This window comes from Carcharodon carcharias, chromosome 10 (assembly GCF_017639515.1).
Source record: "Carcharodon carcharias isolate sCarCar2 chromosome 10, sCarCar2.pri, whole genome shotgun sequence".
NCBI classification, from domain to species: Eukaryota; Metazoa; Chordata; class Chondrichthyes; order Lamniformes; family Lamnidae; genus Carcharodon; species Carcharodon carcharias.
In genome coordinates this window covers 61,567,135-61,594,858 of record NC_054476.1, presented here as the reverse complement: position 1 = coordinate 61,594,858, position 27,724 = coordinate 61,567,135, and the positions used below count along the sequence as shown (strand labels likewise).

Sequence of the window (27,724 nt, the reverse complement as noted above, 5' to 3'; positions counted from 1 at the left end):
AGCGGCATTGGCCACAGCTGGTCAGTGCCCGTGTGGGAGATGATTTGGGCACCAAATATCCCAGCTCAGTGCCCATCCATCCACAGTGAGCAGGCAGGTCTGAAGCAACCTCATATCGGCGTAGCAGCTTTCTGTCGTTTCTGCAGGTTCCTCTCTGGGCACTCCGGATGAGGGCAGCAGCTCCTCCACCCCTCTGCCAGTGACCGTGGCATCCGGTGAGGCTGCAGTGACTGAGGAGAAGCCAGCTGTGGAACTGGCAGCTCCCTCTCAGGCAGGGCCATCAAATGCTCTGTGGGCCAGAGGACAACAGGGCAGCACAGTGGGCAGGCTGTCTCGGATGCCAGTGCCAGCGAGGGGACAGCACCTAGACGTAAATCCCGTAAGAGTAAATTTAAGGCACCTTAGGCACACCACGGGTTTCTCACTGGTGCTTTTATGTTGGCCCACAGTACTTAGTTAAAGACTGGGTGTGCTGTCCAACACCGTTTTTGCTTTGCTTTATGAATTTACTTTTGTTCACTCAATAAATTTTGACATGTTGCCATGCCTCAGGGTGATTCCTTACTTCTGCATGTGTACGGGAAGCCATGATGTTATGAGTGAGTTGTTTGACATTGAGTTTTATTGACAAGGGCCTTAGTTAATGTTACTATCCAGGCTGATTTAGCACTCAGGCATTAATGTGGAGCCTAACATGTGTTGAAGGTCCATCTGTGGTGTGCTAGCTGAATGTTCTTTGGATTAAAGCCTCCCAGGTGTCCACTGTGTCCCCCCTTGCCAGTGCAAGATTATGGAGAGCACAGCATGCAACCACTATCAGCGACACACGACCTGGGGGGTACTGGTGTGCACCCATGGAGCGGTCCAGGCATAGGAAGCACATCTTGAGAAGACCCATGGTTCTCTCCACCACAGCCCGTGTGGAGGGGTGGCTCCTAATTTATCGCTGCTCAGTTTCTGTTCTTGGATGACAGGGAGGCGTCATGAGCCACCTTTTCAGGGGATAGCCCTTGTCACCCAGCAGCCATCCATCCAGCTGGGCTGGAGCACTGAAGAGCCTCAGCACTTGGGAGTGTCTGAGGATGTAAACATTGTGGGAGCTGCCTGGGTACCTTGCACAGACTTGTAGAATCAGCATCCTGTGATCACACAGTATCTGCACATTCATGGAGTGGAAGCCCTTCCTGCTGACGAAGGCACTGTGCTCACCTGCTGGTGCCTTGATGGCCACATGTGTGCAGCCTATTGAACCCTGGATGCGGGGGAAGCCAGCAATCGCTGCGAAGCCTCTGGCTCGCTCAGTCTGACTGGCATCATCCCAGCGGGTAGTGGATGAAAATCAATGCACGCCTGAACAGAGTGTCTGTCACCTGCTTGACACAAGTGTGGACAGCTGATTGGGAGACTCCGTAGAGATCACCCACTGACCCTAGAAAGAGCCGGAGGCATAGAAGTTGAAGGCAGCTGTGACGCTTAGAGCCACTGGAATGGGGTGTCCACCCACATAGTTAGCGGAGATCTCAAGGCCTAGCATCTGACAGGAGGCCAGGAGTCTGGATGTGCACTCCTGGCCTCCTCCCCCTCCTAGCCCTCCCTCCCTCCTCAGAGGAGATGCCTCCAGTAGAGAGCACAACTCCCATTCCCAGGCTAAGGGAAGGCTTCCTGAAAGCTGCAGGCCCCAGAAATGAACACTACTGTAGAGTCCTGACCAAGGCTTTTACTCCCGTCCTAGCAGCTGGTATGAGTTTTGAAGTCTTCCTGCTCGCTCAGGCAAGTATAAGTTACTTTCACACTTAAATACCTCAAACATCACATTCGTGACTCCACTCACCCCTTTTATCTCGCCCGCGGATGAGGTTTATACTAATGTCTCCTACCTGCCTACCCATTGCGCCCGTGTGACATCCTGAAGATTGCACGGGCCCCAAAAAATTGAGATCAATTGCTGCCTCAAGGGCCTTAACTGGCCCGTTAATTGATGTTGGCCTCATTTTACACGCAGGTGTGTGGGGCCCACCCCCCTACGTGCCAACAGGAAAATTCTGGCCATGGAGAAGGAACAGTAAAGCTTTACCAGAATGGTGTCAGTGTTGAGAGATTTCAATTAGATAGAAAGGAACTAAAGAAGTTGGGATTGTTCTCCTTAGAGCACAGAATGTTAAGGGAAGATTTCAAAGAGATGTTCAAAATTACCAGAGACTTTGATAGATTAGGGTGATGCAATGTTCTAAGAATATTTAAGAAAGATGCTGTGCCTCAGCAATCAACAGTTGGCATGCTCTGATTGGTTAAAACATTTTGCTGGCTCACCCAGTGATAAGAACAGCTGGCAGTAGTCTGAGACTGTCTGCACGTCTTTGTGAAATATGCTGCAATGTGGCCTATGGCAATGGTGCTGTGAGTGTTACTCTCTTCCTTGTGCAATATCAGCTCTGTCAAACAGGGAGCCAGCTGCTAAGCTGCCCTTTCACTGGGCTGCAGGCTTGGTTTGCTTTAATTTTATATTTTGCCTATCACTTCCACTTCAGCCCATTCTGATTCACCAGTTTAATTGTTCCTTTTACATTAGCTTTCACTGGCATGCTGATTTCCTCTCCCATCATTGCACCCATCCAAATCTGCATATGTCCAAATTGACGCAGTACAAATCCTGCTCTACATAGAGCAAAATGTCATTAATGGACAGGTAATGAGTCTCCTATGGATTTTGTTTTGGCATGTTGGAGTCTCTGTAAGGTATGCCAGCTCACAGCTGGCAAAAGTCTCACTGGATCAATTGGTGTAGGAGGAGCTGGAATTGCTCCAGACATGTTGCTAAACCTGTTTATTGACTTAAATTCAACACACCCATAAAAATGGGATTTGCATCAATTATAATGCAGGTCTTAATTCTGGTGAATCCAAATTCCAGCCTAATTTATGGATCCTCTGCTGAAAGAGTTTCAGAGTCCCTGTTTTCCAAAAGGGAGAACCGACATTTTGGAATAAAGCTTGGCATAAGCTGGAGTTAGTCCTGTGAGTGCTGTTGTTAAAATGGGCTACAAACCATTACACATTTCTCAGTGAAAGATTGAATGATAATGTGAGTTCTTCATTGTTCTGGGGGGGCTCTTCAGGAACTTGGCAGGACATTCTGTCTTTACAGCTCATTGGGAAACTTAGGAGACCATATGGCCCTTTAAGCCTGTTCTGCCATTCAATGTTATTATGACTGATTTCCTGCCTCAACTCCACTTTCCTGCCTGCTCCCCATGTCCCTTGATTTCCTGAGAGATCAAAAATCTGTCTATCCCAGACTTAAATGTATTCAATGATGGAGCATCCACAACCCTCTGGGGTAAAGAATCCCAGATTCACTACCCTCTCCACGATAATATTCTCCCCATCCTAGTCCTAAATGATTGACCCCTTATCCTGAGGCCGTACTTCAGTGTTTTAGATTCTCCAGCCAGGGGAAACAATCTCTCTGTGCCTACCCTGTCAAGCCTGTTCAGAATCCTGCAAGCTTCAATGAAATCACCTCTCATTCTTGTAAATCCAGAGAGTGTAGGCCCAATTTACTCTGCTTCGCATCATGGAGCAATCCTCTCATCCCAGGAACCAATCTAGTGAACGTTTGTAGTACAATCTTCGATGCAAATATATCCTTCCTCAGATTTGGAGACCAAAATTGTGCATAGTACTCCAGGTGCGGTCTCAGCAAAGCTCTATACAATTGTAGCAAGACTTCCTTCTTCTAGTATTCCAATACCCTTGCAATAAAAGGCAACATTCTAATTGCATGCAAACTTTCTGTATTCCTTGTACAAGTACACCCAAGGCTCTCTGAGTATTACCATTTAGAAGTTTCATGCCTTTTAAAAAATATTCTGCTTTACTATACTGAATACCAAAGTAAATAATTTCACACATCACCATATTATATTGCTGCCAACTTGTTGCCCACTCATTTATTCTGTTGATATCTCTTAGAAGCCTGTTGTTTCCTCCTCACGGTTGTATTCCTGCCTAGCTTTGAATCATCAGCAAATTTGGATACCATGGCCCAAATCTTCCAGTATCTACGTTGTAGGAGATTGGATGTAAGTTGGGAAATGTGTGTCAGGACCCTGTGGAAGTCCTGGAGCACTGAATTCCCTGAGAAGTTTAAACTTCTAATGGGCTGATTTCTGCTGCCCAAGACCTCTGCGAATGTCTCCAACATTCTGAGCTCAGTGTCAGAGACTTGGGCAGGTATGTGGGACTTATCTGCAAACTTACCCTGGAAATGTTATGCTGATTAAAGCTGGTCTAACTCAGAGACTCACTAGCATTACTGATCTGAGTGTCACAAACGACCTCATAAATCACCCACCGACCTGACCTGACTACCCCCGCCGCCAGCCCCTCCCCCCCATCGCCTGACTAACCGCCCCGACCACCCAACTATTCCCCTGTCCAGACTCTACTACCCACCTTCATCCGACTACTCACTCACTCACTCATCCACTCGCTAACCCACTGAAAGGCTTGAGACCTTTAAAAACTTACCTGAATATGACAGCTAATGTCATGAAATGGGGGTGTGTCTTCTCTTTGCTCATCTTTTCTTGCTCCTTCTCTGTGGATATCTGCGCTGACCCATTGCTGATTAAGCTGGGATGGGAAGTCCCAGCTGAAAAATCGCAAAAATGGTCACAGAAATCTTTGCGGGTAACATCAATGCATGCAGCATTGACGCTAACTAGAAGATCTGGACCATTACTCGCGATTCCTTTGTCCAAATCATTGATATGGATTGTAAATAGTTGAGGCCCCAGCACTCATTCCTCTGGCACTCCACTAGTTACAGTTTGCCAACCTGAAAATGGCCCATTTATCCTGATTCTCTGTTTCCAGTTCATTAGCCAATCCCCTAACCATGCTAATATATTACCGCAACACCATGAGCTCTTATGTGTCTATTCTCCTCACTATATTACCACCTATCACTACCACATTCTTTTTCACTCCCCCACTTGAATGACCTCCTGCACTATGGTGCTATGATCTGTTTGCTCATCCACCCTGCAGCCCTTGTTCTCACCCACACAGGCAGCAAGTACCTCATACCTGTTGGCCATAGACAAGGGCTGAGGGTCAAAGTCAAGGGCCTCCATCACTATATCCTTGGGCCTATGCCTGTCTGACTCACAATCACACCCTCTTGTCCCTGACTATTGACCAACTGTAAAGTTCTACTTGACATGACTGAGCTGTCTTGTGGAGCAAAGTGTCCACATAGCTCTCCAATGTCTGCAGCTCGGACTCCAGCTCAACAACTCTCAGTTGAAGTTCCTTGAGCTGTAAACACATTGCAAATATGGTTGTCCAGGACTCCAATAATTTCCACAAGCTGTCATAAGATACAGTTACAGTACATCACCTGTCCTGCCATGTCTATCCAACCCTATTCATTTATCGATTTGATTATTTACTGATTTAATAAAGTGCGAGCAAGTTACAGTTTTCTAGCTTGCAGACACCAGCTACTGGAGCGGAAACAAAAAGAACAAAAAACAACTCCACCTTCCCATTTACACTGAATTCCCACTTGCACCAAATTCCAGACTTTAGAACTCTATCTCCAAGGCACTCTGTGGGCTGGCAAATACTGTCTACTGTACACTAAATGCATGGATTGCAGAAACATTTACCTGGCATTGTAGGATGCATTTCTGCCACTGTAGAAGTGGAACTCAGGTAACTAAGTAGGAGCAACAGCTGGGGGATTCCTATGTTTAATACCTACAAGTGAAAAAAACTAAACAGTTAGCACCACAGTGGCATGTCATTTCACTGAATATAAGCCTAGAAATAACAAAGACTAAATTAGCAGTGACATTTTTAAGTTAGATCAGTTAAGATAGCTAAAATAGTGTACAGAGAACAGTCCTATAAAAAATGTGAATCATTTGTACAGTAAAATTCCAAACAATAATACCTAGGCTTCAGAGAATTTGTTGACGATCTCCTTAGATAGTCTTTCTGCTATAAATTACCTCAAAATTATAATAGAACTGCACATGTAAGTGGCACTTTAAGCATAACATCATTGACTAATTGATTTCATTGTAGTCAGACCTAACAGCCCAGATTTACATCCTCAAGGTGGGAATTGTAAGTTGGGCCATTTCCTGACGTCACGATCCCGCCTCCTTCCCGCCAGTGCCAAGCCACACTATTTTCATTGTGGGGTGACAAGGATCAACCTGAGTAGGGGCCACCGCATCCAGAAGCAGGCCCAAGGCAAGAGAAATGGGTGGATGCTGAGGCTGGCAGGCTAGGAGGCCCACCTTCATTCACATTGGCCCAGTTCATATACATGAGTGTTAGGAACCTTAGTCCTCACCCCTCACCTTAACACACTCCCCACTACCCCCAACCCCTTCATATCCCCCCATGTCCTGTCATATACCTCTATGACTCCTCCATGCCCCCTCCATATCCACTATTCCTCCTCCTATCTTCCCATGCCCATCCACCCAGTATCCACAATGGACAGAACTCATGATAACATTTGAAAATCTTTGCGCTGCTCTTGAGACTCAAAATAAACAAACAACCATTCACAGATCTCATCAAAAATGTTCATTCTCTTGGGAGCTCATAAATCTGTCAATAAAATGTACAGCCATTCAAACTCCATTTGATAAAAAAGTAATCCTCTTAATTGCACATAAAACTATCAAGTTAGAACAAACAGCTATTCAAAATCCTCCTTAAAACATTAGCTTATTAACTGTTCATAAAATGGTCAATAAAAACAAAGCTCACAGTCCCCTTAACTGCTGTATCAATAATCTCTGTTGAGTTGAATCCATTATTGTGGTTTGGAGCTCAGTCACACATATATAATAGGATTCCATTGCACAGCTGTGCCAACAAAACCTCCCAAGCTGAATACATTAAAACCTTTGAAGTAGTGAACAGATGGCCATCTGTTGCACAACTTCAAAACACAAAAGAAGGTTGGAATGTCAATAAAAGAATGCAGGTATCTGTTCCGCTAATTCAAAGGCTCAACAGATGGCTGGGCTGCCAATAAAATAAGTCAGTCATCTGTTCAGCTATTTTGAAGGCTCAACAGATGCCTGGGCTGACAATCAAAGGAGACAGCAAACTTTCAGCTTTTTTCAACAGATGGCTGGACTTTTAATCAAGGAAAAGATTAAATCACAGGGGGAAATTGGCGTATTAAATTCTGAATCTCAGTGCTGTTCAATGCAGTAGAGTACTTGATCCATGGATAAGGTACTCCAGTACAGATAAACATTTTAACAATGCTGGTGAATTTAATGGTCATTTACCTTTTCTAAACAAAGCCTTATCATTAATCACTGTATTAGAACATATTTAACTTATCATACACCATTATATCATGACATGTGAAGTTATCACCACCTTCTGAACTTACCTGCCAAAATGTTCCTGACTCCAGACTAGGCTTCCCCCACAGTTCACAACTCCTCTGAGATGTTGTGAACCACATCTCCTGCTAAAATGGGCCTGACTCCAGGTAAATAGCAGAGGGTCTAAAATACCTCCACAACGGAGTAGGCAAGGGCAGCAGTGTCGTGTGTGAACTAGCTAACCACACACTTATCCTGTACTTTTAAAAATCCCACTTGATAGAAATGGGGGTGGGAATCACAGAATTGGATCCCACCCACCATTTTAAAGTCTCGCTCTGTTCAAATGCTGCCTTGATGTTAAGAACACTCACTCTCGGCTCACCTTGGGAATTTAGCTGTTTTGTCAATGTTTGGACCCAGGCTGTAATGAAATCTGGAGCTGAGTGGGCCTCGTGAAATTCAAACTGAGCATCAGCGAGCAGGCTATTGCTGAGTAACTGCCACTTGATAGCACTGCCGCCAATGCTTTCCATCACTTCCTGATGATTGAGAGTAGATTGATGGGGCGCTAATTGGCCATCAGATTTGTCCTGCTTTTTGTGGACAGCGCATAGCTGGGCAATTTTCCATATTGTTGGGTAGTTGCCAATGTTGTGGCTGACTGGAACAGCTTGACCAGAGTTGCAGCTAGTCCTGGAGCACAAGTCTTCAGATCTACAGTTTGGATGTTATCAGGGCCCATAGCCTTTGCTGTATTCAGTGCCTTCAGCTGTTTCTTGAATTGGCTGAAGACTGGCATCTGTGATGGCAGGGATCTCAGGGGGAGGCCGAGATGGATCACCCACATGGCACTTCTCGCTGAAGATAGTCGCAAATGTTTTATCCTTGTCTTTTGCACTCACGTGCTGTGTGCTGCCAACATTGAGAATGGGGATATTTGTGGAGCTGCCTCCTCTGGTTAGCTGTTTAATTGTACACCACCATTCACAGCTGGGTCCGTCAGACTGCAGAGCTTAGATCTGATTTGTTGGTTGTGAAATTGCTTAGCTCTGTGTATTGCATGCTGCTTCTGCTATTTAGCATGCAAGTAATCCTATTTTGTTTCACCAGGTTGACACCTCCTTATAATGTATGCCTGGTGCTGCTCCTGGCATGCCCCCCTGCACTCTTCATTGAACCACAGAATGGAGCATGTTCTCAGTGTGAAGATGGGATTTCATCTCCACAAAGACTGGGTGATGGTTACTCCATCAATCACAATAACTATCTATATTTATAGAGTGCTTTTAACATAATAAAGTATCTCAAGGAGCTTCACATAAGTGTTATAAAGCAAAATTTGACACTGAGCCATTTAAGGTGATATTAGGATAGATGCATAGCCATGACTTCAGCTGCCTAAGCTCTGGTATTCTCTTTCTAAACCTCATCGTTAACCCAATTCTCTTCTCTTTAAAACGTTTGTTAAAACCTACCTCTTTAACCTGACTTTTGGTCATCTGTTCTGAATATCTTTTTATTTGACTCAATGCCAATTTATTTTTTTGAATACATTCCTGTGAAGCACTTTGGGATGCTTTACTACATTAAAGGTACTATATAAATACTAGTTGTTGTAATTAAAGCAATGAAATGAAACTTCCATTCACTCGACAGGCAGAAAAAGCTACCAGCCAGCAATAAACAGCAATGTCGAACCAGAGACTATCACAAAATGAATCATGCAAAACGTCAAAATTCTGAAAACATCCAACAAAAGTTTACAAAGCTTAATCTTAAAATTAGTCATTCAAATTAGAAGTTCCCCGCATGGGGCTATTGTTTACTATGGGGCCAGAGTTCTGCTTTAGTCCTAGGACTGACAATTTCTCCTGGGCTGCTCTCATTGACAGATTGTGTGTGTGTGTGCATGCGTGTATGTGTGTGTGATATGAGAGTTATAGTTATCACCCTGCTCCTGTATTTCCAGAGTGCACCAGACAACCTCTTCAATGGTTGTACATTATTATGGAAATTTGCCATTGGTTAGTGGCCACAAAAAAAATCTGACAACATGACCACCAATATGTCAAGATGTGAAATGAGATTTGGTATATCTTGTAATTTGTGGGCTGCTACCAGGAAAATAATTATGAAAGCTACCGCCGCTGCTACTTGCAGCTACTCCTACTGGGTGATCTGCCGCTGTGGTAAGTCACACTCGCCTGTCTTGCGCCATCCTCACACGTCCACTGTAGCTCATCTGAAACTGCTCCGTGATGTCCATCCTCCAAGTACACCTAGGTTGACTCCGCTTTCTGCTTTGCCCTCCACTTTACCCTCTAAAAGAGATCTCTGTAACTTTCCAGCTCTCATCAAATGTCTGAAATACTGACCTTTTTACTCTTTTAGTGGTCTTTTTGTTCCTGCAAATTCAAGTACCTCTTCATTGGTCTTATGATCTGTATATTGGATTTTTAATCATACATCTTTGCCTCCACATTTCAAAGGCCTCTATTCTCTTCCGCAGATCTTTACTTATTGTTGAGGTTCCCGAGGCATACAGGAAAGTAAATAGAATTTAGCATCTTATGAGTTTTTTCCTTGCTCCAAACTTAAGTTTTAACAAATCCTTCATCTTCACAAAATTGCCTGTATTTACCCTTCTTTTAATTTTGGCATCACATCTGCCAACTTCTGTTATCATTTGTCCTAAATAGATAAACCTATCTATTTGTTCCAGTGTGACACCATCCATTTCAGTCTTCACTTATGTTTCTTCTAATGTATTCCTCCTGACTACCATTAGTTTTGTCTACTTGATGTTCATACTCAATCCATATTCTAAACTTTTAGATTTTACTTGATCTGTGATATTTTATAGGGCCTCTTCTTATTCTGCAAGTAGCACTGTATTGGCAGCATACCACGAGTTTGTTGTGTTTTTGCCTCTAAGTTTTATGCCGCAAGTATATCTAATTCCCTGAATATTTGGTCTGTGTACAGATTGAATAGTTTTGTCGACAGCACACAGCTTTTTTGTACCCTTCGCTTGAAACATGTCTGATTATCCATCTTCTAGCCTGTGTTCGCTATTTGGTCCCAATGTAGGCGCTGGATAAATCTGACATCTTTAGTGTCAATGTCACATTTCAGCAGCACATCTATTAATTTTTGGCACTAGAGCTACTGTATAGTTCAAAAAAATGTCAGGGAAGGGAACCTGCCATCCCTCTCTAGTCTGGCCTACATGTATCTCCAATCCTACACTACACGGTTGCCTTTTAATAGCCTCTGATATGGCCAGTTGTAAACAGTTATTAGAAAATTTAATGTTAGGAAAGAATCAGACTGACCTAATACTTAAGTCAAATGAGGATCACCAGTTATTGTTCACAAACAACTGATAGATCAGTAACTTTTCCATGATAAGCATCATGAAGAAAGCAAGGGGATAGATTGTACTCTGATTGAATGACTTCAATGTCTCCCACTGAGAATGGCTCAGTTGTACCGCCACTGACAGAGTTGGATGATTCCTGAAGAACATGACTGCCAACCTGGGCCTGAGTCACATGGTAAGGTAGCCTATCTGACCTCTGACTTCACTAACCTGTTGCAGTCAAGTCTGCCCATGATGGCATTTGTAAGAGTGATCACCTCACAATTCTTGTGTAAACCAAGGTGTTGATTGTACTGATTGCCATTGAATGGGAAACACTTGGTAGTAGATTAACCGCCTGTGCTTTCCTTTCAGCTGACTACAGATATTACCCAGCAGGATCAATTAAAATCATCCGCTAAGTCTTTTCAGATTGGTGAGAGCATTCTCCATCATATAGTGTGGCACTACCACCATGCTAAGACAGATTGAGCTATTCAAATCTGGGCTTCCATCAACTTCAGCAGAATGTTATAACACTACAATCGGTAACCTCATTGCTCAGCCCATCCCCCTGTCCTCACTCACCACGAAACAAGGAAACCAACCCTGTTTCAATGGGGGTTACAAAAGGTGTGCCAGAAGCAGCAACAAACATAACTAAGAATGAGACACCAACCTGGTGAACTCAGGGCTACCTGTAAGCTAAGCACCCCAAAGTAGCATTTTTGCACAGAGTTAGGCAATCCCATAGCCTATGGATCAGAACAAAGCTCTCTAATGCTCTGCGCCCATCATGCTAATGACAACTAGGATACTAATAGGAGCAGAGGCTCAAGGAACAGCCCTCTTTGCAACCATAATGAAGCCAGTATTTGAATGTAACAGACAAGGCAGAAGTGTTTGTCAGTATCTTCAGCTAAAAGTGATGAGTAGATGATCTGACTTGGCCTTTTGTTGAGGAACACTACCATAATTAGCACTATCCAGTAAATTTGATTTAATCCACATAACATTAAGAAGTGCCTGAGTGCACTGAGGGAATTAAGGGCAGATTGTTCTCACTGTGAGGCTTGTGATGATAACATTCTGATTATAGTGCTGGGGACCTCTGCCCCAGAATTATCCATTCACTAAAATTCTATAGAATTCAAATAGAAAAAAGAGGTGGTGAACCAGAAAAGGTGAGGAGAAGAGAAAGAAAGAAGAGAGATGGGACAGAGAAACTCAAAAATTCAAATTGAAGAGAGGCTGTGTGGAAAACCCATAAAGGGTAGAGAGAACCAGTAAAGGACAGAACATGACTGAAAAAAAGAGAAGGAAACCAAAAAAAGCAGAGAGGGAACCTGAAAAGGAAAGAGATGGTGAATGATAAAGGGGAGAAAATCAGAAAATCAATGTATGAACCAGAAAAGTGGAAAGAGAAAGGAAAGGAATGTGGACGAGGCAATGACCACCATATTCAAGGTGCAGGTCCTTGCAGACTCATCAGGGGGAGAAATATTCATGGTTAGAGCAACCTCAGTTACAGCTTTAAAATTGGCAAAGTCATGGATTGTGCTAAGAAAGTATTGTACTGCAACCAGTGACGTTCATACTCCCATCCACATCTCTCAACTGCCACTGGTGGGAATCTTACGCTGACAGTAATTGTTGCATTATCTCCTGAACTTTAACTTGCTTCATATTGCTATGATAAGGGCATGTGAAAGATAGGATTAATTACCGGTGGAATTTAGATCATTGACCATTCACAAATCTACGTCAAGATACAATCAAAAAATTCTGGAAGTGAGAAAGTGAACAGTTGAAAATATTGACCTAGATTTTACAAATTAGTGGCGAGCAACGATTTCTCATCTGAACTCCCAATAAACGGCCCCATTGCACAAAGCTTTCTGCTGTAAGTGGAAATCCATAAACTCTACCCATTGTGTCCTTTCTTGTTACATCATTAAAATAAAAAATAGCTTAGCAAGAAGAAACAGAAAAGAGATCTTAAACAGTAATTAACAAAAAGTAAAGACATAAGCTAATAGAATCAAGGAAAGGGAAATCAAGCTAAAATAGGAAGACAGAATATGAATAGACAAGTTAGAATAAAAAGGCAAACCAAGTAGTTACCTGGTAGGAAACTTGATCAAAGTGAAAATGAAGTAAAAATATCTGAGAGAAAAATGCAGAATTCAGGTGAAAAATGGAAAGAAGCTCAAAGTGACGAGGCAGAAAAAAGTATAGGTTCTCATTTTTCAAAGCTGTAAAATATATAAGTGATATTGATTAGAAAGATGAGGAATTAAGATGCCCATTACATAAAGTGACACCTGCTGACAATGTAGCCCGAAGTAAATGTGAAAGAGATATTCATTATTTACAATGTTGGCACAGAGAGACAAAGATACAGCAAAGTAACATTGGGACAAGTGCCTTTTACCAGAAGCCTTGCCACATATTCATTACAGAAAGGATGTTCGAAAATTTGATAGAGAGTTTATTAAAATGTTTCTCATGAATTTGGTTGTGAATGTTCAAGAGAAATTTCTATTCCCAGTAAGAGGAGATTCCTTGAGCTATTCCAAATTGTAACAAGTTCAGGAAAATTGGCTGATTCATCAAAAAAATCACAGTACAACTATCTCAGCAGGTCATCTCAACCGACGCCTCAACAAGAAACTTTGTCTCTTTCTTTCATGTGCTAAGGAACGCAAGCTCCAACAACTCATTGACACCAACACCCTTCCAGGACCCTCCCCCCCTGCCTGTCCCTCTGTCCCCATCCCATCTTCCAATCCCAGCCCCGGCCGTGTACTCACCATTCCCCTTACCTTCCCCTCTCCGATGCTGAACATTCAGTGCTCAGCAAAGGACTTAGTTTCATACCCTTACGCCCTCATCTCATTGGATTTCGGGCTTGGCACAATGCTGAACTCTCCTTCCGCTGCCTTCATCTCCATGCTCACTTCTTTGGGCAGGAGTCCTCTCCCCGTTCAACTGATCCTTTTACCCACCTCCAATATTCTCCCTCCACCTGGACCCCTCCCTCTGGATTCTTATCTTCTCTTGATCTTTTCATTGAGAACTGTCAGCGTGACATTAGTCGTCTCAATTTCTCTGCTCCTCTTACCCATTCTAACCTGTCTCTCTCTGAACTTGCTGCACCCAGTTCTCTCAGGTCCAACCCTGACATTGTCAACAAACCCACTGACAAGGGTGGTGCTGTTGTTGTCTGGTGCACTGACCTCTACCTTGCAGAGGCTGAGCGTCAACTCGCAGACACTTTCTCCTACCTCTCCCTGGACCATGACCCCACTACTGAACATCAAGCCATTGTTTCCAGGACTGTTACTGACCTCATCTCCTCTGGAGATCTTCCTTCCACAGCTTCCAACCTGATAGTCTCCCAACCTCAGATGGCCCGCTTCTACCTCCTACCTAAAATCCACAAACAGGATTGTCCCGGCAGACCGATCGTGTCAGCCTGTTCCTGCCCCACGGAACTCATTTCTTGCTATCTTGACTCCACGGCACCTTCCCATGCAACTGCAGAAGATGCAACACCTGCCCCTTTATTTCCCCTCTCCTCACCGTCCAAGGGCCCAAACACTCATTTCAAGTGAAGCAGCATTTCACTTGCACTTCCCTCAACTTAGTCTACTGCATTCGTTGCTCCCAATGTGGTTTCCTCTACATTGGAGAGACCACTTTGCAGAGCACCTTCGGTCTGTCCGCAAGTCTTACCCGGACATCCCTGTTGCTTGTCATTTCAACACTCCACCCTGCTCTCATGCCCACATGTCCATCCTTGGCTTGCTGCATTGTTCCAGTAAAGCTCAACGCAAACTGGAGGAACAGCACCTCATCTTCCGACTAGGCAATTTACAGCCGTCTGGACTGAATATTGAATTCAACAATTTTAGATCATGAACTCTCTCCTCCATCCCCACCCCCTTTCCGATTTTCCCCCTCCTTTTTGTTTTTTCCAATAATTTATATAGATTTTTCTCTTCCCATCTATTTCCATTATTTTTAAACCTATACCTTATATGCCCTTTTAGTTTTATCTCTACCTTTTAGCCTTTTTTGATTCCTTCACCCCACCCCACCCCCACTAGGGCTATCTGTACCTTGCTTGTCCTGCTTTCTACCCTTAATTAGCACATTCCTTTAGATAATATCACCACCTTCAACACCTCTTTGTCCTTTTGTCTGTCACATCTTTTGGTTATCACCACCTATCACTGGCCCTCTACCCAGTTCTTCTTGTCCCACCCCCCCCCTCCTTAAGCCAACTTATATTTCACCCCTTTTCTATTTTTCCTTAGTTCTGTTGAAGAGTCATGTGGACTCGAAACATTAACTGTGCTCCTCTCCACAGATGCTGCCAGACCTGCTGAGTTTTTCCAGGTATTTTTGTTTTTGTTTTGGATTTCCAGCATCCGCAGTTTTTTGCTTTTATCTCAGCAGGTGATGTGTACACTTTAACATACACCTTAATCGTTCCCGATGGAAGGGGAACAGTTCCCACACCCATCACAATGGTAATCCTGGAACCAAATTATTGCTTTGTATGTGATGATTATGTTAACAATCATATTCTCCTTTACTATGTAGTTATATTGTCAAAATTAGTTATTAATAATGCATTAAACTGAGTCTTAATTTTAAGATAAATTAAGCCTTGGGTATTGCTTAACCAACACTCCACCTAGCTCCTACTGAGGACTAAGCCATGGCTGGATCTTTTTAGCTCAATTACTTTTTTTGTAGGACAACTAAAAACATAAAAATGATAGTTAATCACGCAATGATAAGAACTGAGATTAAACTAGGAACTGGCATTTTGAGTCATCTGTGTACTGAGCAGGTTAATGTGAACATTGTATCCAAAGGGCTGTAAGGCAGATCTTATTTAGGTAAAAAAGTCACTGATAGAGAAAAGTTTAAAGAGTTGGATTATTCTGTGGCATTAGGGTGAAAGGAGAAACTCAATAGTCAAGTGAGGATCTGACTAAATAATATAATTGATGTTTCACCCAGGAAAGGAAATCAAATTTTTGTTTAGTTATGGTATTGATGATAAATAATAGTTTACTAGTCCATAGTGCAGTTCATACTGCACTATTGATGTTCCATTGAATTAGTTACTTTAAGAAAGCGCTGTTTTTTAATAGCTAAGTTCTCTAACAAGAAGGCTACCCAATGTATCTATGGCAGTCAGTGAGGTTACTGACAGTTTGCACAATAATCATCAAATGGTGTTCTGTTCAGTTTTTAATATTTGGATGACAACTATGAGTTAAATACTGCTTAACCAATGCTCTACTAAGTTTTTGTCAATGAGTGAGTTTTTTTTAATTGAGTTGATTTACATAGAACTTTTAAGAGGCAAAGATGCATTTGAGAATTTCACAGGAACAATAAAGTGTAGGGTACTTTATCATTATTCATGAAATGGGTTTAAACAGAAATGATGTGATGGCTAATTGTTTCTTCACCATATCAACGGTGAAGGATTAGTTTGCTAAGCAGGTGTTGCATTTCTTGAAGTTAAATGCTCCTGTTATCTTACATTAAGTTGAATCGAGCTGAAGTTGTGATATTGTAATTCTGAACTGGGTTACATTATGTTAAGTTGGGCCTCACTACTACTGAATTATTGTAGTTCTGGAATCAAATTATTGCTTTGTCTGTAATGATTATGTTAGCAATCATATTCTCCTTTACTATGTAGTTATATTGTCAAAACTAGTTATTAATAATGCATAAACTGAGTCTTACTTTTAAGATAAACTAAGACTTAGGTAGTGCTTAACTAAGTCATGGCTGGATCTTTTTAGCTCAATTACTTTTTTTGTAGGACAACTAAAAATATCAAATTAGACCTTGGGCATAAAAATCCTAAATAAAATCTGATTTACAGATTCATCATTCTTACAATTTTGCAGCATTTTGCAAATGTTAATTTCCAACTACCTTATTCTCCAATTTTACATTGCACCAAACAATATTATTCTTCAATTTTAAAAATAAACATTTATTTGTAAAAATTTTACAGATTTCACATGGAAATAACAACTAACAATCCACATAACAGAATGACAAAATAAGATACAAAAATTCTAAGCAGGTACTCACTACAATGCAGGAACTTTTACAGATGTCACAAATTCTTCGAACAATGAACTTATTGGTATGAAAGACACACATCAGAGCACATGGAATGGGAGTGGGCACCCTGAGCCATCTTTGACTTCTGATCAAAATCTAAGCAACTCTATCTATGAAGATAGATTGAGCCAGAGAAGCGTTTGAGGGGGCCAGGCACACAAGATCTCAGACTGCAGCCTGTTCCCTCAAACAGATAAACTCAGAACAAATGAGAAGGTTAGCCTCTGGAGAAACTCAGGCAAGGTGGGGGAAGAGAGAGAAAAATAGACAGGGAAACTGAGAAAGAAACCATGAAAGACCAGGAAAGAGCGGGAAAGAACTTGCCTATGTAGGATGAGTCATAGAACCCCAAATCCACATTATTAGCCATCCTGATGTGAAATGTAAAATAGACTTTTTAATTATTCTATAGGTTAAAGAATTCCTTCCTTACCATCATTCTGTCCCTTGCAGGGTACTGTCGTTCTCTGCTGTTCAGTAGGATTCCAATGCTGAAGCTTGAATTTTGGGTGTCTGAATTCTCACTGTTGAAACTAATGTTTCCAGACCTATGTTTAGATTTCCCAGTTTGAAGCTGTAACTTTCAGTTGTGTTTGGGTTACCAGTTCTGAAGATTGAATTTCCAACCCTGTGTCTAGATTCCCAGTGCTGATTTCCACTGCTACAGTTGAATTCTAGACCTGCGTGTATGTCTCTCAGTTATCCCTGTGTGTTTGTTCAGTGAGGTTCAGTTCCCTTTTTATCTGTTGGATTTGGCTGTTGCATTGGCAGAACTCATTACTGCAGAACAAAGCTTCAACTGCTTTGAAATAATAGTCTCATTCATACAAACTTCAAAAAGATTTCTAGTTCTAAATATTTAAATTTGTGGTTTGGGCATTGATAGACAGTGTCTCTATCAAAATAGAGAACATAACTTCTGTCAGAATTCATCAGAAATTGAAGGTCAAGGTGATGTCTTTGCTCCTTCTGATAAGGGACATTGCTGGGGATTCCATGCATTTGAAAATGATGGCAGGGTATTTTTGAGTACTGTGAGATCATTCACAAAACAATAATCAGAGTAAGGTTATGTGATTTTTTTTGTCTCCTCCCAGTATTGCAAATGCTAATGTGCACTGGTACTTCCATATCATTATTAGTAACTTGTCTGTAGCATTGCCAATGGTCCCTTGATGAATGTAAGTTTTTATTCCTTACAAGGTGGGAGAGAGACTTCAGAAATTCATTTGACTGAGCCAGCCAATGGCCACAGAGTGAAACTACACTGTGATAGCTAACACCTTAAAATTGAATGGGAAATGATTACATAACAATTTAGAATGGTAACTGTTGACAAAATAAATGTTTTTGAAAATCATGACAGCAAGAAGCTTTGTGGAGAAGGAATGTGTGCACTATGCAAGTCATTAACTGTTTTATACACATATTGATATATGGTGTGTGTATTATACTCCTGCAGCAGTCAATGAGGTGAAACAGCAACTACTTGCATTTATAGTCAAACATCATAAAGTCGTTCACAGATGTATAATCAGATTAAAAAAATAGAAGCTGAGTGAAGGAAGGAAGTATTAAGAGGGGTAAGCAAAAACTTTGTGAAAGACGTAGGTTTTAAAGAGGCCTTTAAAGGAAAAGAGAGCGCTGACAAGATGTAGGGATTGAGGGAAGGAATTCCAGTTTCAATAGTTGAAGGTAAGGCTGCCAATAGTGTGACAGAGGGAGGGGAAATGAGAAAAGGCCTGAAATGAGGAACAGAGATTTTGGGTAGAGGTTTGTAGATCTGGAGATTTGGACAAGCTGAGTGAGTGGGCAAATGCACGGCAGATGCAGTATAATGTGAATAAATATGAGGTTATCCACTTTGGTAGCAAAAACAGGAAGGCAGGTTATTATCCGAATGGCTATAAACTGAGAGAGGGGAACGTACAACAAGACCTGGGTGTCCTTGTATACCAGTCGCTGAAGGTAAGCATGCAGGTGCAGCAGGCAGTAAAGAAGGCAAATAGTACGTTGGCCTTCATAGCAAGAGGATTCGAGTACAGGAGCAGGGATGTCTTGCTGCAATTATGCAGGGCTTCTCTGAAACCACACCTGGAATATTGTGTGCAGTTTTGGTCTCCTTATCTGATGAAGGATATTTTTGCTATAGAGAGAGTGCAACAAAAGTTTACGAGACTGATTCCTGGGATGGTGGGACTGACATATGAGGAGAGATTGAGTTGGTTAGGATTATATTTGCTGGAGTTCAGAAAAATGAGGGGGGATCTCGTAGAAACTTATAAAATTCTAACAGGACTAGACAGGGTAGATGCAGGAAGGATGTTCCCGAAGGTGGAGGAGTCCAGAACCAGGGGTCACAGTCTGAGGATATGGGGTACTGAGATGAGGAGAAACTTCTTCACCCAGAGAGTGGTGAGCCTGTGGAATTCGCTACCAGAGAAAGTGGTTGAGGCCAAAACATTGTACATTTTCAAGAAGGAGTTAGATATAGCTCTTGGGGTGAAAGGGATCAAAGGATATGGGGAGAAAGCGGGAGCAGGCTATTGAGTTGGATGATTAGCCATGATCATGATGGATGGCAGAGCAGGCTCGAAGGGCTGAATGGCCCACTCCTTCTACTATTTTCTATGTTTCTAGGTTTCTAAGGAGGATGTTGCAGAGATAGGGAGAGGCAAGTCCATGGAGTGATTTAAACATAAGGATGAGTTTTAAATAGGAGGCTTGGGGGAATCAGGTAAGGACAATGACGATTGATGAAAAGTTCTTAGTGCAGGATAGCATACAGGTAGCAGACTTTTAGATGAGCTGTAGTTTATGATGGATGGATAATGGGATGGTAGCCAGGAGAACGTTGCAAGTGTCAAGCTTGAATGTGATGAAAAGCGATGATAAGGGATTTAGCTGCATGTGGGCTGAGATTGAGAGCTGCAAGAAGAAGGTTCTTATGAAGGAAAATATTTGGTGTTAGAAGATCAGCTTGATGTCAAATAGGATTGCAGCCTGAGACAATGGGCAGGGAGGGGAAATTGAAAGATGCTTCCATAGTTTCCTCTTTTACTTCCCTCAGTATCCGCGGATGCATTCTATTTGGTCCTGGTGACCTATCAATTTTAAGTACAGCCAGCCTTACTAATACCTCCTCTCTATCAATTTTTAGCCCGGTCAGTGTCCCAACTACCTCCCCCTTCACTATGAATTTGGCAGCATTTTCTTCCTCGATAAATGCAGTCTTCATTTAGAACCTCAGCATGCCCTCTGCCTCCATGTGTAGAAGCCCTTATTGTGCCCTAATCCACTCGCCCCTTCTCTTACTAACCTTTTATTATCTATACATCTATAGAAGACTTCTGGATTCCCCTTCATGTTAGCTGCCAATCTCTTCTCATGCTTTCATTTTGCCTCTCTTATTTCCTTTTTCACTTCCTGTTTGAACTTTCTACATTCAGCCAGTTTCTCATTTATATTTTCAATGTGACTTCTGTTTGGAAGGTCATTAGAAGAGGTGAGCAGAAAGGAAAAGCTCAGCTGGCCAAGAAAAAGGCACAGAGAAAGCAGAGGTCAGCGAATCGTGCACCTTCTCAGCCCACTTCTTCCTCTGCAACAAATGCGATAGAGATTACCATGCCAGAGTGGGGCACCTGAGCGCACCAGGTTATGCTTAATGCAGAGTTGACCACCACGATGCAAACCATGATCTTGCAAGATGGAAGGTTGCCACATTCCACATACCAGCCTGAAATCTGTTATATACTCCCTTTATCTTTTTCATCTTTCTCTCTATCTGATCCATCAAACATGGAGCTCTGGCTTTGCTAGCCCTAAATTTCCCGCTTGTAGGAATGTATCCTCTCTGCCCTTTATCTCCTCTTCAAAGGTAGCCAATTGTTCTATTACAGTTCTGCCTGCCAAACTTTGCTTCCAGTTTACCTGGGCTGGGTCTGTTTTCAACCCACTGAAATTGGCCCTCCTCCAATTAATTATTTTAGATCACAATTACTCCTTGTGTATTTCCATAGCTAATCTAAACCTTGTGATACTATGATCACTGTTCCCTACGTGCTCCCTTACTGAGACTTAATCCATTTGACCCACTTCATTCCCCAGAATCAGAGTCAGCAATGTCTCCTTCCTTGTTGGTCCAGAAACATACTGATCAAGAAACTTCTCCTGAACACACTTCTAAAACCTTTCTCCCTCTCTGGCCTTTACAGAATTACTATCCCAGTTTATATTGGGTTAATTCAAAATTATTGTTACACTATAATTTTTTGCACTTCTCTGTAATCTCCCTGTAAAATTGAACCTCTAGATCTTTCCCACTCATTGTTGGCCTATAGAATACACCCAGTAGTGTTATGGTACCCCAATTATTTCTCAGCTCTAACCAAATAAATTCTGTTCATGACCCCTTCAGGGCATCCTCACTATCCAGCACCATAATATTCTCCTTAATCAATATTGCCAGCCCTCCTACTTTCTTCCATTCCCTAGCTTTCCTCCATATATTTTATATCCAGGAACATTTAGTTATAAAATCCTGCCCTCTTTTGAGCAAAGCCTGCTTTATCGCCACAACCTCATATCTGTTCCAGCAGCTCACCAGCCTTATTTACCACACTCTGTGCATTCAGGTACATGCATAGTAAACCTAATTTAGACCTTAAGACATTCCTGCTTACTCTGACCCCACCTAATACTTTATTATTTCTTACTCTAGGGCTGTATGTTGCTCTCAATCCTTTGTGCACCTTGCTTATCCTTTCTAAGACTACATCCTGGTTCCCATTCCCCTGCAAAGTTAGTTTAAACCCTCCCAATAGCATGAGCAAACCATCCTGCAAGAACATTGGTCCAGGCTCTGGGTGCAACCCATCTGGCCTGTGCATGTCCCATCACCTCCAAAAACTAGTTCTGATGTTCCAGAAATCTAAAGCCAGCCCTCCTGCACCAGCCACAGATTTATCTGCTCTGTCTTCCTATTTCTATACTCACTTCTGTGTGGCACCAGGAGTAATACAGACAATAACACCTTTGAGGTCCTGATTACCAGTTTCCCTACTAGCTCCATAAACTCTGCTTGCAGGACCTCATTGTTCTTGCTACCTATTTTGCTGGTACCAATATGGACCGTGATCACTGGCTGTTCATTCTCCCTCCCCCACTGAGAGTGTTCTGCAGACATTCAGTAACATCCTTGACCCTGGCACCAGGGAGGGAAGAACCATCCTGGATTCACATCTGTGGCTGCAGAAATGCTTACCTGCCTGTGTGAAAAGGATAGGGCAGTACCTGAGAGAGGGAACCATCTACAATGTCAGCTAGCATTACGAATGGGAAGGGAAGTTGTGTGGTTGTCAATTTAGTAGAAATAGGATAAGGGAGCAAGAAGTTGGTCTCATGTGAGACTCATGTCAAAATGTGAGCTCAGGTAGCGAATGCGAGGAGATATGAGAAAAATTGGACAGCAAGGACAGGCATGTGCTGTGGCTTGCTAAAACAACAGAGGTGCTTCCTCCAAATGTTCATCATGGAAGAGCACTGTATTTTGGGCTAGGGGTGTAGTAGATGGTAAGCAGCACGGAGTTCCCTTTCTTTTGTTTGTCTTGAGGCCACAAGACTTCATGGGGCCTGCGATCAATTGATGAGGATTCCCAGGACCATGCCCATCCAACTGTGAATGACTGTAACTCATCCTTTGATGGGTCTGTCCTACCCATGGGACAGGAGCAGCAATGGAGCAATCTGGGATATTGACTAAAAGATATAGCTGTTGAGTGACTAGTTTGTGGGATGGCTTTCATCAGACCCCAGATATTATTGAAGAAGACCTTGCACAGTCAGCTGGGCTGGATTGTTTGCATCTTGCCCTGATCTGATACCTAGATTGTTGCTGATATTTTTTTCTGGAATTATGTACTGTAGCAAATATTTGCTAACTGAGTAGCTTGCTAGGTTATTGGGAGGTCCACAAATTGTGGGACTAGAATCAAATGCAGACCAAACAGGAAAAAGGATGCAGGCTCCCCTCCCTGAAGGACTTTAGTTAACTAGTTTTTACAACAACCAAGCAACTTTGATGATCATTTTTCCAGGTGCTAACCCATAAAGTACCAGATTTATTGAATTGAATTAAATTCTACAAACTTCATTGGAGGGATTTGAACAGAATTTCTGCTTTGCATGTCTGGTACCATAACCACATAACCCTAATATAACAATCTCTTCCTCAGGCTAGATACTTGTGGAGCTTATTTGTTTATTTGAGATTTCCTTCTGCTCTAACTGTTCCTGGCCTAAGAGTTGTGGCCTACATCCAGGAGCTTGTCAACAGGAACCACAGGCCGAATGCCAGTGGCATGAGGCCTAATAAGAGGTGAGGACAGGTCGAGAGAGTCACCAGCCTCAATACAGCTCCAAATTGTGGTGCACAAGAGCTAATTGAAAGCACAGTGTTTCTCACTGGCTGGGCCCCACACCTTACATCAAAGAAAACCTTTTCTAACAAACTGCAGGAACTGCAACACACTCCCCAATTGCAAGAAAGAAAGGCATTGTACAAATACTGCCACTAATCAGCAATTCAACATCAAACAGGCCTCTTTGAAGCTTTGACTAAATGACAATAATTATATACATAGTTAGGCTTATTCGAGTACTGTACAACATTAATAAATATAATTCAGAAAAACATTTTAAACATCCACAAAAACTGGATTCATTAAAGCCCCTGGTGAAAGCCTTAGGATTTTACCATGATTGCAGAAACATATCTAGAGCAGAAAACTACTGACAACAGTTTAAAAAATAACCCTGACACAAGCAACAGAAAGCTGACAATTCAAGAACCAAGTGACTAGAAACATTGGAGAAGAACTGATTATTGAACTGTTCTCATCTGTTTAACATTTTCTACCCTTATCACCATTGCCACAATTTACCTTCAAGTCAAATCCTTCAAACACGTTTTCATCCTAGAATGTCACAGCTCATCAGATCTCTTTGGCCCTATTAATCTGCTTGCAAAAGTCTTAATCATCTGATTGTTTAAGTCAATATGAGATAAGAGCACTCTTTCGTGGATGAATCGATAAACAGAAGTACACATTTCCCTTTAATATAAAAAACACCAAAGCGAACACAATCTACTCTCTCCTTATATTTCCCCATGGTGTTTATACATGCCCACATGCTACTGCCTCAGTATTGCAAGATATGTAGTTAACTACAAAAGGATGTGACAGCTTGCAGGTAGGAAGGACTCACTGTTGGCTGCACCTTGGAGCTTGTGCCAGGGCTGCAAGGTTTTGCCTGCTCTGTGCCGTTGACACTGTGTTTCGAAGGGAAGGCCCCATGCCGGGCACATGTTCATGTGGTGAGAAAAGACAGCTTTGTCTAGGTGGACTCCTTTCTGCTGGACCCTGGATCCTTGGCCCCACTGATCCGTGGGATGGCTGGTCTAGTGACAGATATTGGATCTCTGAGAGATAGCAGGGTGTAGAAGCTGGGCAAAATAAAGAATTGGATTAAAAAGCACCTATAACAACCACAGGATGTCCCAAAGCATTTCCCAGCTAATGAAGTACTTTTTGAAGTGTAGTTACTATTATAATGTGAGAGACATGGCAGCCAATTTGAGTACAGCAAGATTCCACAAACAACAAAGTTATGACCAAATAATCTGTTGATCCTTTTAATGATATTGGCTAAGGACCAAATACTAACCAGGAGACTGAGGCAAATTCTTTTTCTCATCTTCAAAATTCTTCCACGGAATCTTCTACATTCACCTGAGAGGGAAGACAGGGTCTCCAATTAGCATCTCATCCAAAAGACGACACCTCCAACAGTGCAGCACTCGCACATTACAGTACAGGAGGGTCAACCTTTTTATGTTAGAAAGTCTCCTTCTTGCTTGGAAATGAGAGTGCTACCACTGAGCCAAGGCTAAAAGCAAAGCTTAATTTGTTGTTCTGTGAAAAGGAAGACTCACCTCTGAGATCAGCAGCTTGTGTAATTCCAGCATAGTTGTAACCTGTTGTACTGATTCTTGCAACAAAAGAATACTTCCCCCAAGCTGTCACAAATGATGTTTGTGGATTCCAGATTTGCAACTTACACATGTTCAGAGAATGACCTCTGAACTTTCTTATTGTGCAATGGGCAGCCTTCTTCTCCTAGGTCCCACTAGCACACTCACACTCACTCCCACTCTTGGCTCCATCAAACTCTATAACTCATCCAATGCCACATCCTCACTTGCACTATCTAATTTCACCCTCCCCTCACACTCTACCTCCTGCTCCAAGAATGAAATGGTAAGTATTGCAGGAGTTGTGGCAGAGGCACATGAGACAGCATGTTGGTCCAGAGACCCTTCCATGGATGGGCTGACTTTCCAACTCTTCTCTTCTTCAAAATCATCATCCTTCCCTGATGTTGTGGTGAGCCTGCAGGAGGGGAAAGTCTAAAATAAGAACGGGTGAGCCTAACACCCTTAGGATTAAAGACAGAAGAGGCAAAACTGATTATAAGCCCCCCTCCAAACAGGTGCAGACAGCGTGTTCCAAGGTTTTCCATGTAGCACTCGAGGCTTTGGTGCAGGGGGTGGACAGGAAGTGGACTGGAAAAGAGAGGTCCTCTACCCATAGGAACCTAGGAGGCCACTGTGAGCATGGTAGGAGCTGTTAGCCATTGCAGTCATTACCAGGAGTCTATCCTCGAGGACCTGGTGCAGGAGTTCAATGAACTCATGTCAATGTTAGTGAATGAGTCTTTAAATGCCATACCCCAACAACTCCTAACACACCGCTCACGGCACATCAGCTCCATTGCTCAGCTACCAACTGTCTGTATTAATCATGACTCATACCAATCATTTCACTTCACCCTCACTCACACACAGCACTGCTGAAACTCTCACACCTACATCTCATAGTATGTCACCATTCAATCACAACAGCCCCAAAGACACTGCACCACACTAACTGTCACATTTCTCTCTCTCTTGCAGGACAAGGTGGTTCATAACCTGAAACAGCAGCACCTAGCAACCGGTGAGGGACAGGTATGGCTGCATGTCCTTAGCCCCGAGGAAGAGGCGGTGCTCTCTATCATTGGAGCAGCCATGCCTGAGGCCTTGGCCAGCAGTGGTGCTGAAACTATTCGGTCATAGCTAATCCTCCTCACATCCAACTTCACTCTCATCACATAAGCGCCTCTGATTTACAAGCTGCAGATGGTGTAAGCATGCTCCTCTTGTTTTTTACCCCTCCTTTCATCACAATACCCTTGTGCCTTTTTGCTTTAGCCAAGAACTGCAACCTGATCAGGCAGTGGTACAGGAGAGTGAAGTCAAAATGGAAGCAGAGACCAATGATGATAAAAGCACATTAACTCAATCTCCCACTTGCAGCCATCAGCTTAGATAGTGACACTGTGTGTGCCTCAGAGAAAAGCTCAGAGCCGGGATCTGCATGTGCTGTGACATCGAGCACATGTGGCCTGCAGCCAGGGCAAGGGGAAAGGGTAGTACAGGTGCCAGCTCTCCAGAGTTCTGTTCTGAAGGACTTGGATAGAGTAGTCAGTAGAAAAAAGCTGATGGGTATGCTTGGTGCATTGGCAGGCCTGGCAGGAAGCCTGCAGTCACTCTACTGGAGTTTGGAGGGGTCCGGCATCTGCCTTACACTGAACTTGGAGCCCATCCTTTCCAGCAAGGAAGTGGAGACCAACTTCAGTACCGCACTTCTGGACTCAATCATGTTGCAGACTCTGATATTAGATCGTCCAAGATTTGCACTAAGTATAGTAACGGGCGGGTAAAATGACATTTTATCTGCCAGCCTCGATGGCGGATTTTAGGCTGTATAGTCCCAAACTCACCACATTATTTATGCATTCCTGGAAAGGCGCCATTTTGATGGTGGGTGGGTGCATATTCACCCATCTGCCATCACGTCGCCGCTTCAACACACTGGGCATCATATTTAAAGTCCAGCCGTGCGCACATATCCCAATGCTTCCAATCCACGACTACTGCAGGGAAGATGTCCATGAAAGGCAAGAAGACTGCAGCCCCCAGGTTTAATGGTGTGTCACTGGAATGCCTTTTGGATGCTGTGGAGGCCCATCATGATGTCCTCTGCACCCGCTCTGGCCACAGAATAGGCAGCGGTGTTACAAACCAGGCTTGGGAGGTGGTGGTCAGTGACAATACCCTGCAAAAGAGGACAGGCACCTAGTGCCACTACAGGGTGAATGGTCTCATCCTTTCCTATCCAGGTTAACCCACTCTTATCATTACTCTCAACTCACACACTCACAAACCCATCACACATCCACAGAATTTTCACACCTTAACCAATGCCACTAAGTCTCACACATACTCTCACATCTCCATCAGGCTCGAGATGCATGGGAACACCACCACCTGCAAGTTCCCCTCCAAGCCAACCATCATCCTGACTTGGAAATATCACCGTTTCCTCATTGTGACTGGGTCAAAATCCTGGAACTCTCTTCCTAACAGCATTGTGGGTGTACCTACACCATGTGAACTGCAGCAGTTCAAGAAGGAAGCTCACCACCAACTTCTCAAGGGCAGTTAGGGATGGCCAATAAATGCTGGCCTAGCCAGTGAAGCGCACATTCTGTGAATGAATATGAAAAAAATCAGTGATGTGTATCTCTCACTCACACTGTTCTTCACTGAAGTTGAGGTAGGGGGGAGGGGTCCTTGAACACTCAGTGGATATGGCTTCCTTGTGAGAGCCCTTCTCCCCCTCCTCCCTCTTTAAGCAGCTTGTCCTTCTCTGTGTTGCCT

At 42.9% G+C, this 27,724-nt stretch overlaps 1 protein-coding gene across 1 annotated transcript in view; it reads right to left on the bottom strand.

Annotated features, from left to right (window-relative positions):
• Positions 1 to 27,724, bottom strand: part of LOC121283409 (eosinophil peroxidase-like) — an 89,750-nt gene that overhangs the window by 61,652 nt on the left and 374 nt on the right. Inside the window, exon 2 of the mRNA XM_041197965.1 lies at positions 5,676 to 5,766. Coding sequence (XP_041053899.1) covers positions 5,676 to 5,766 — 91 coding nt within the window. The remainder of the gene's footprint in view (positions 1 to 5,675; positions 5,767 to 27,724) is intronic.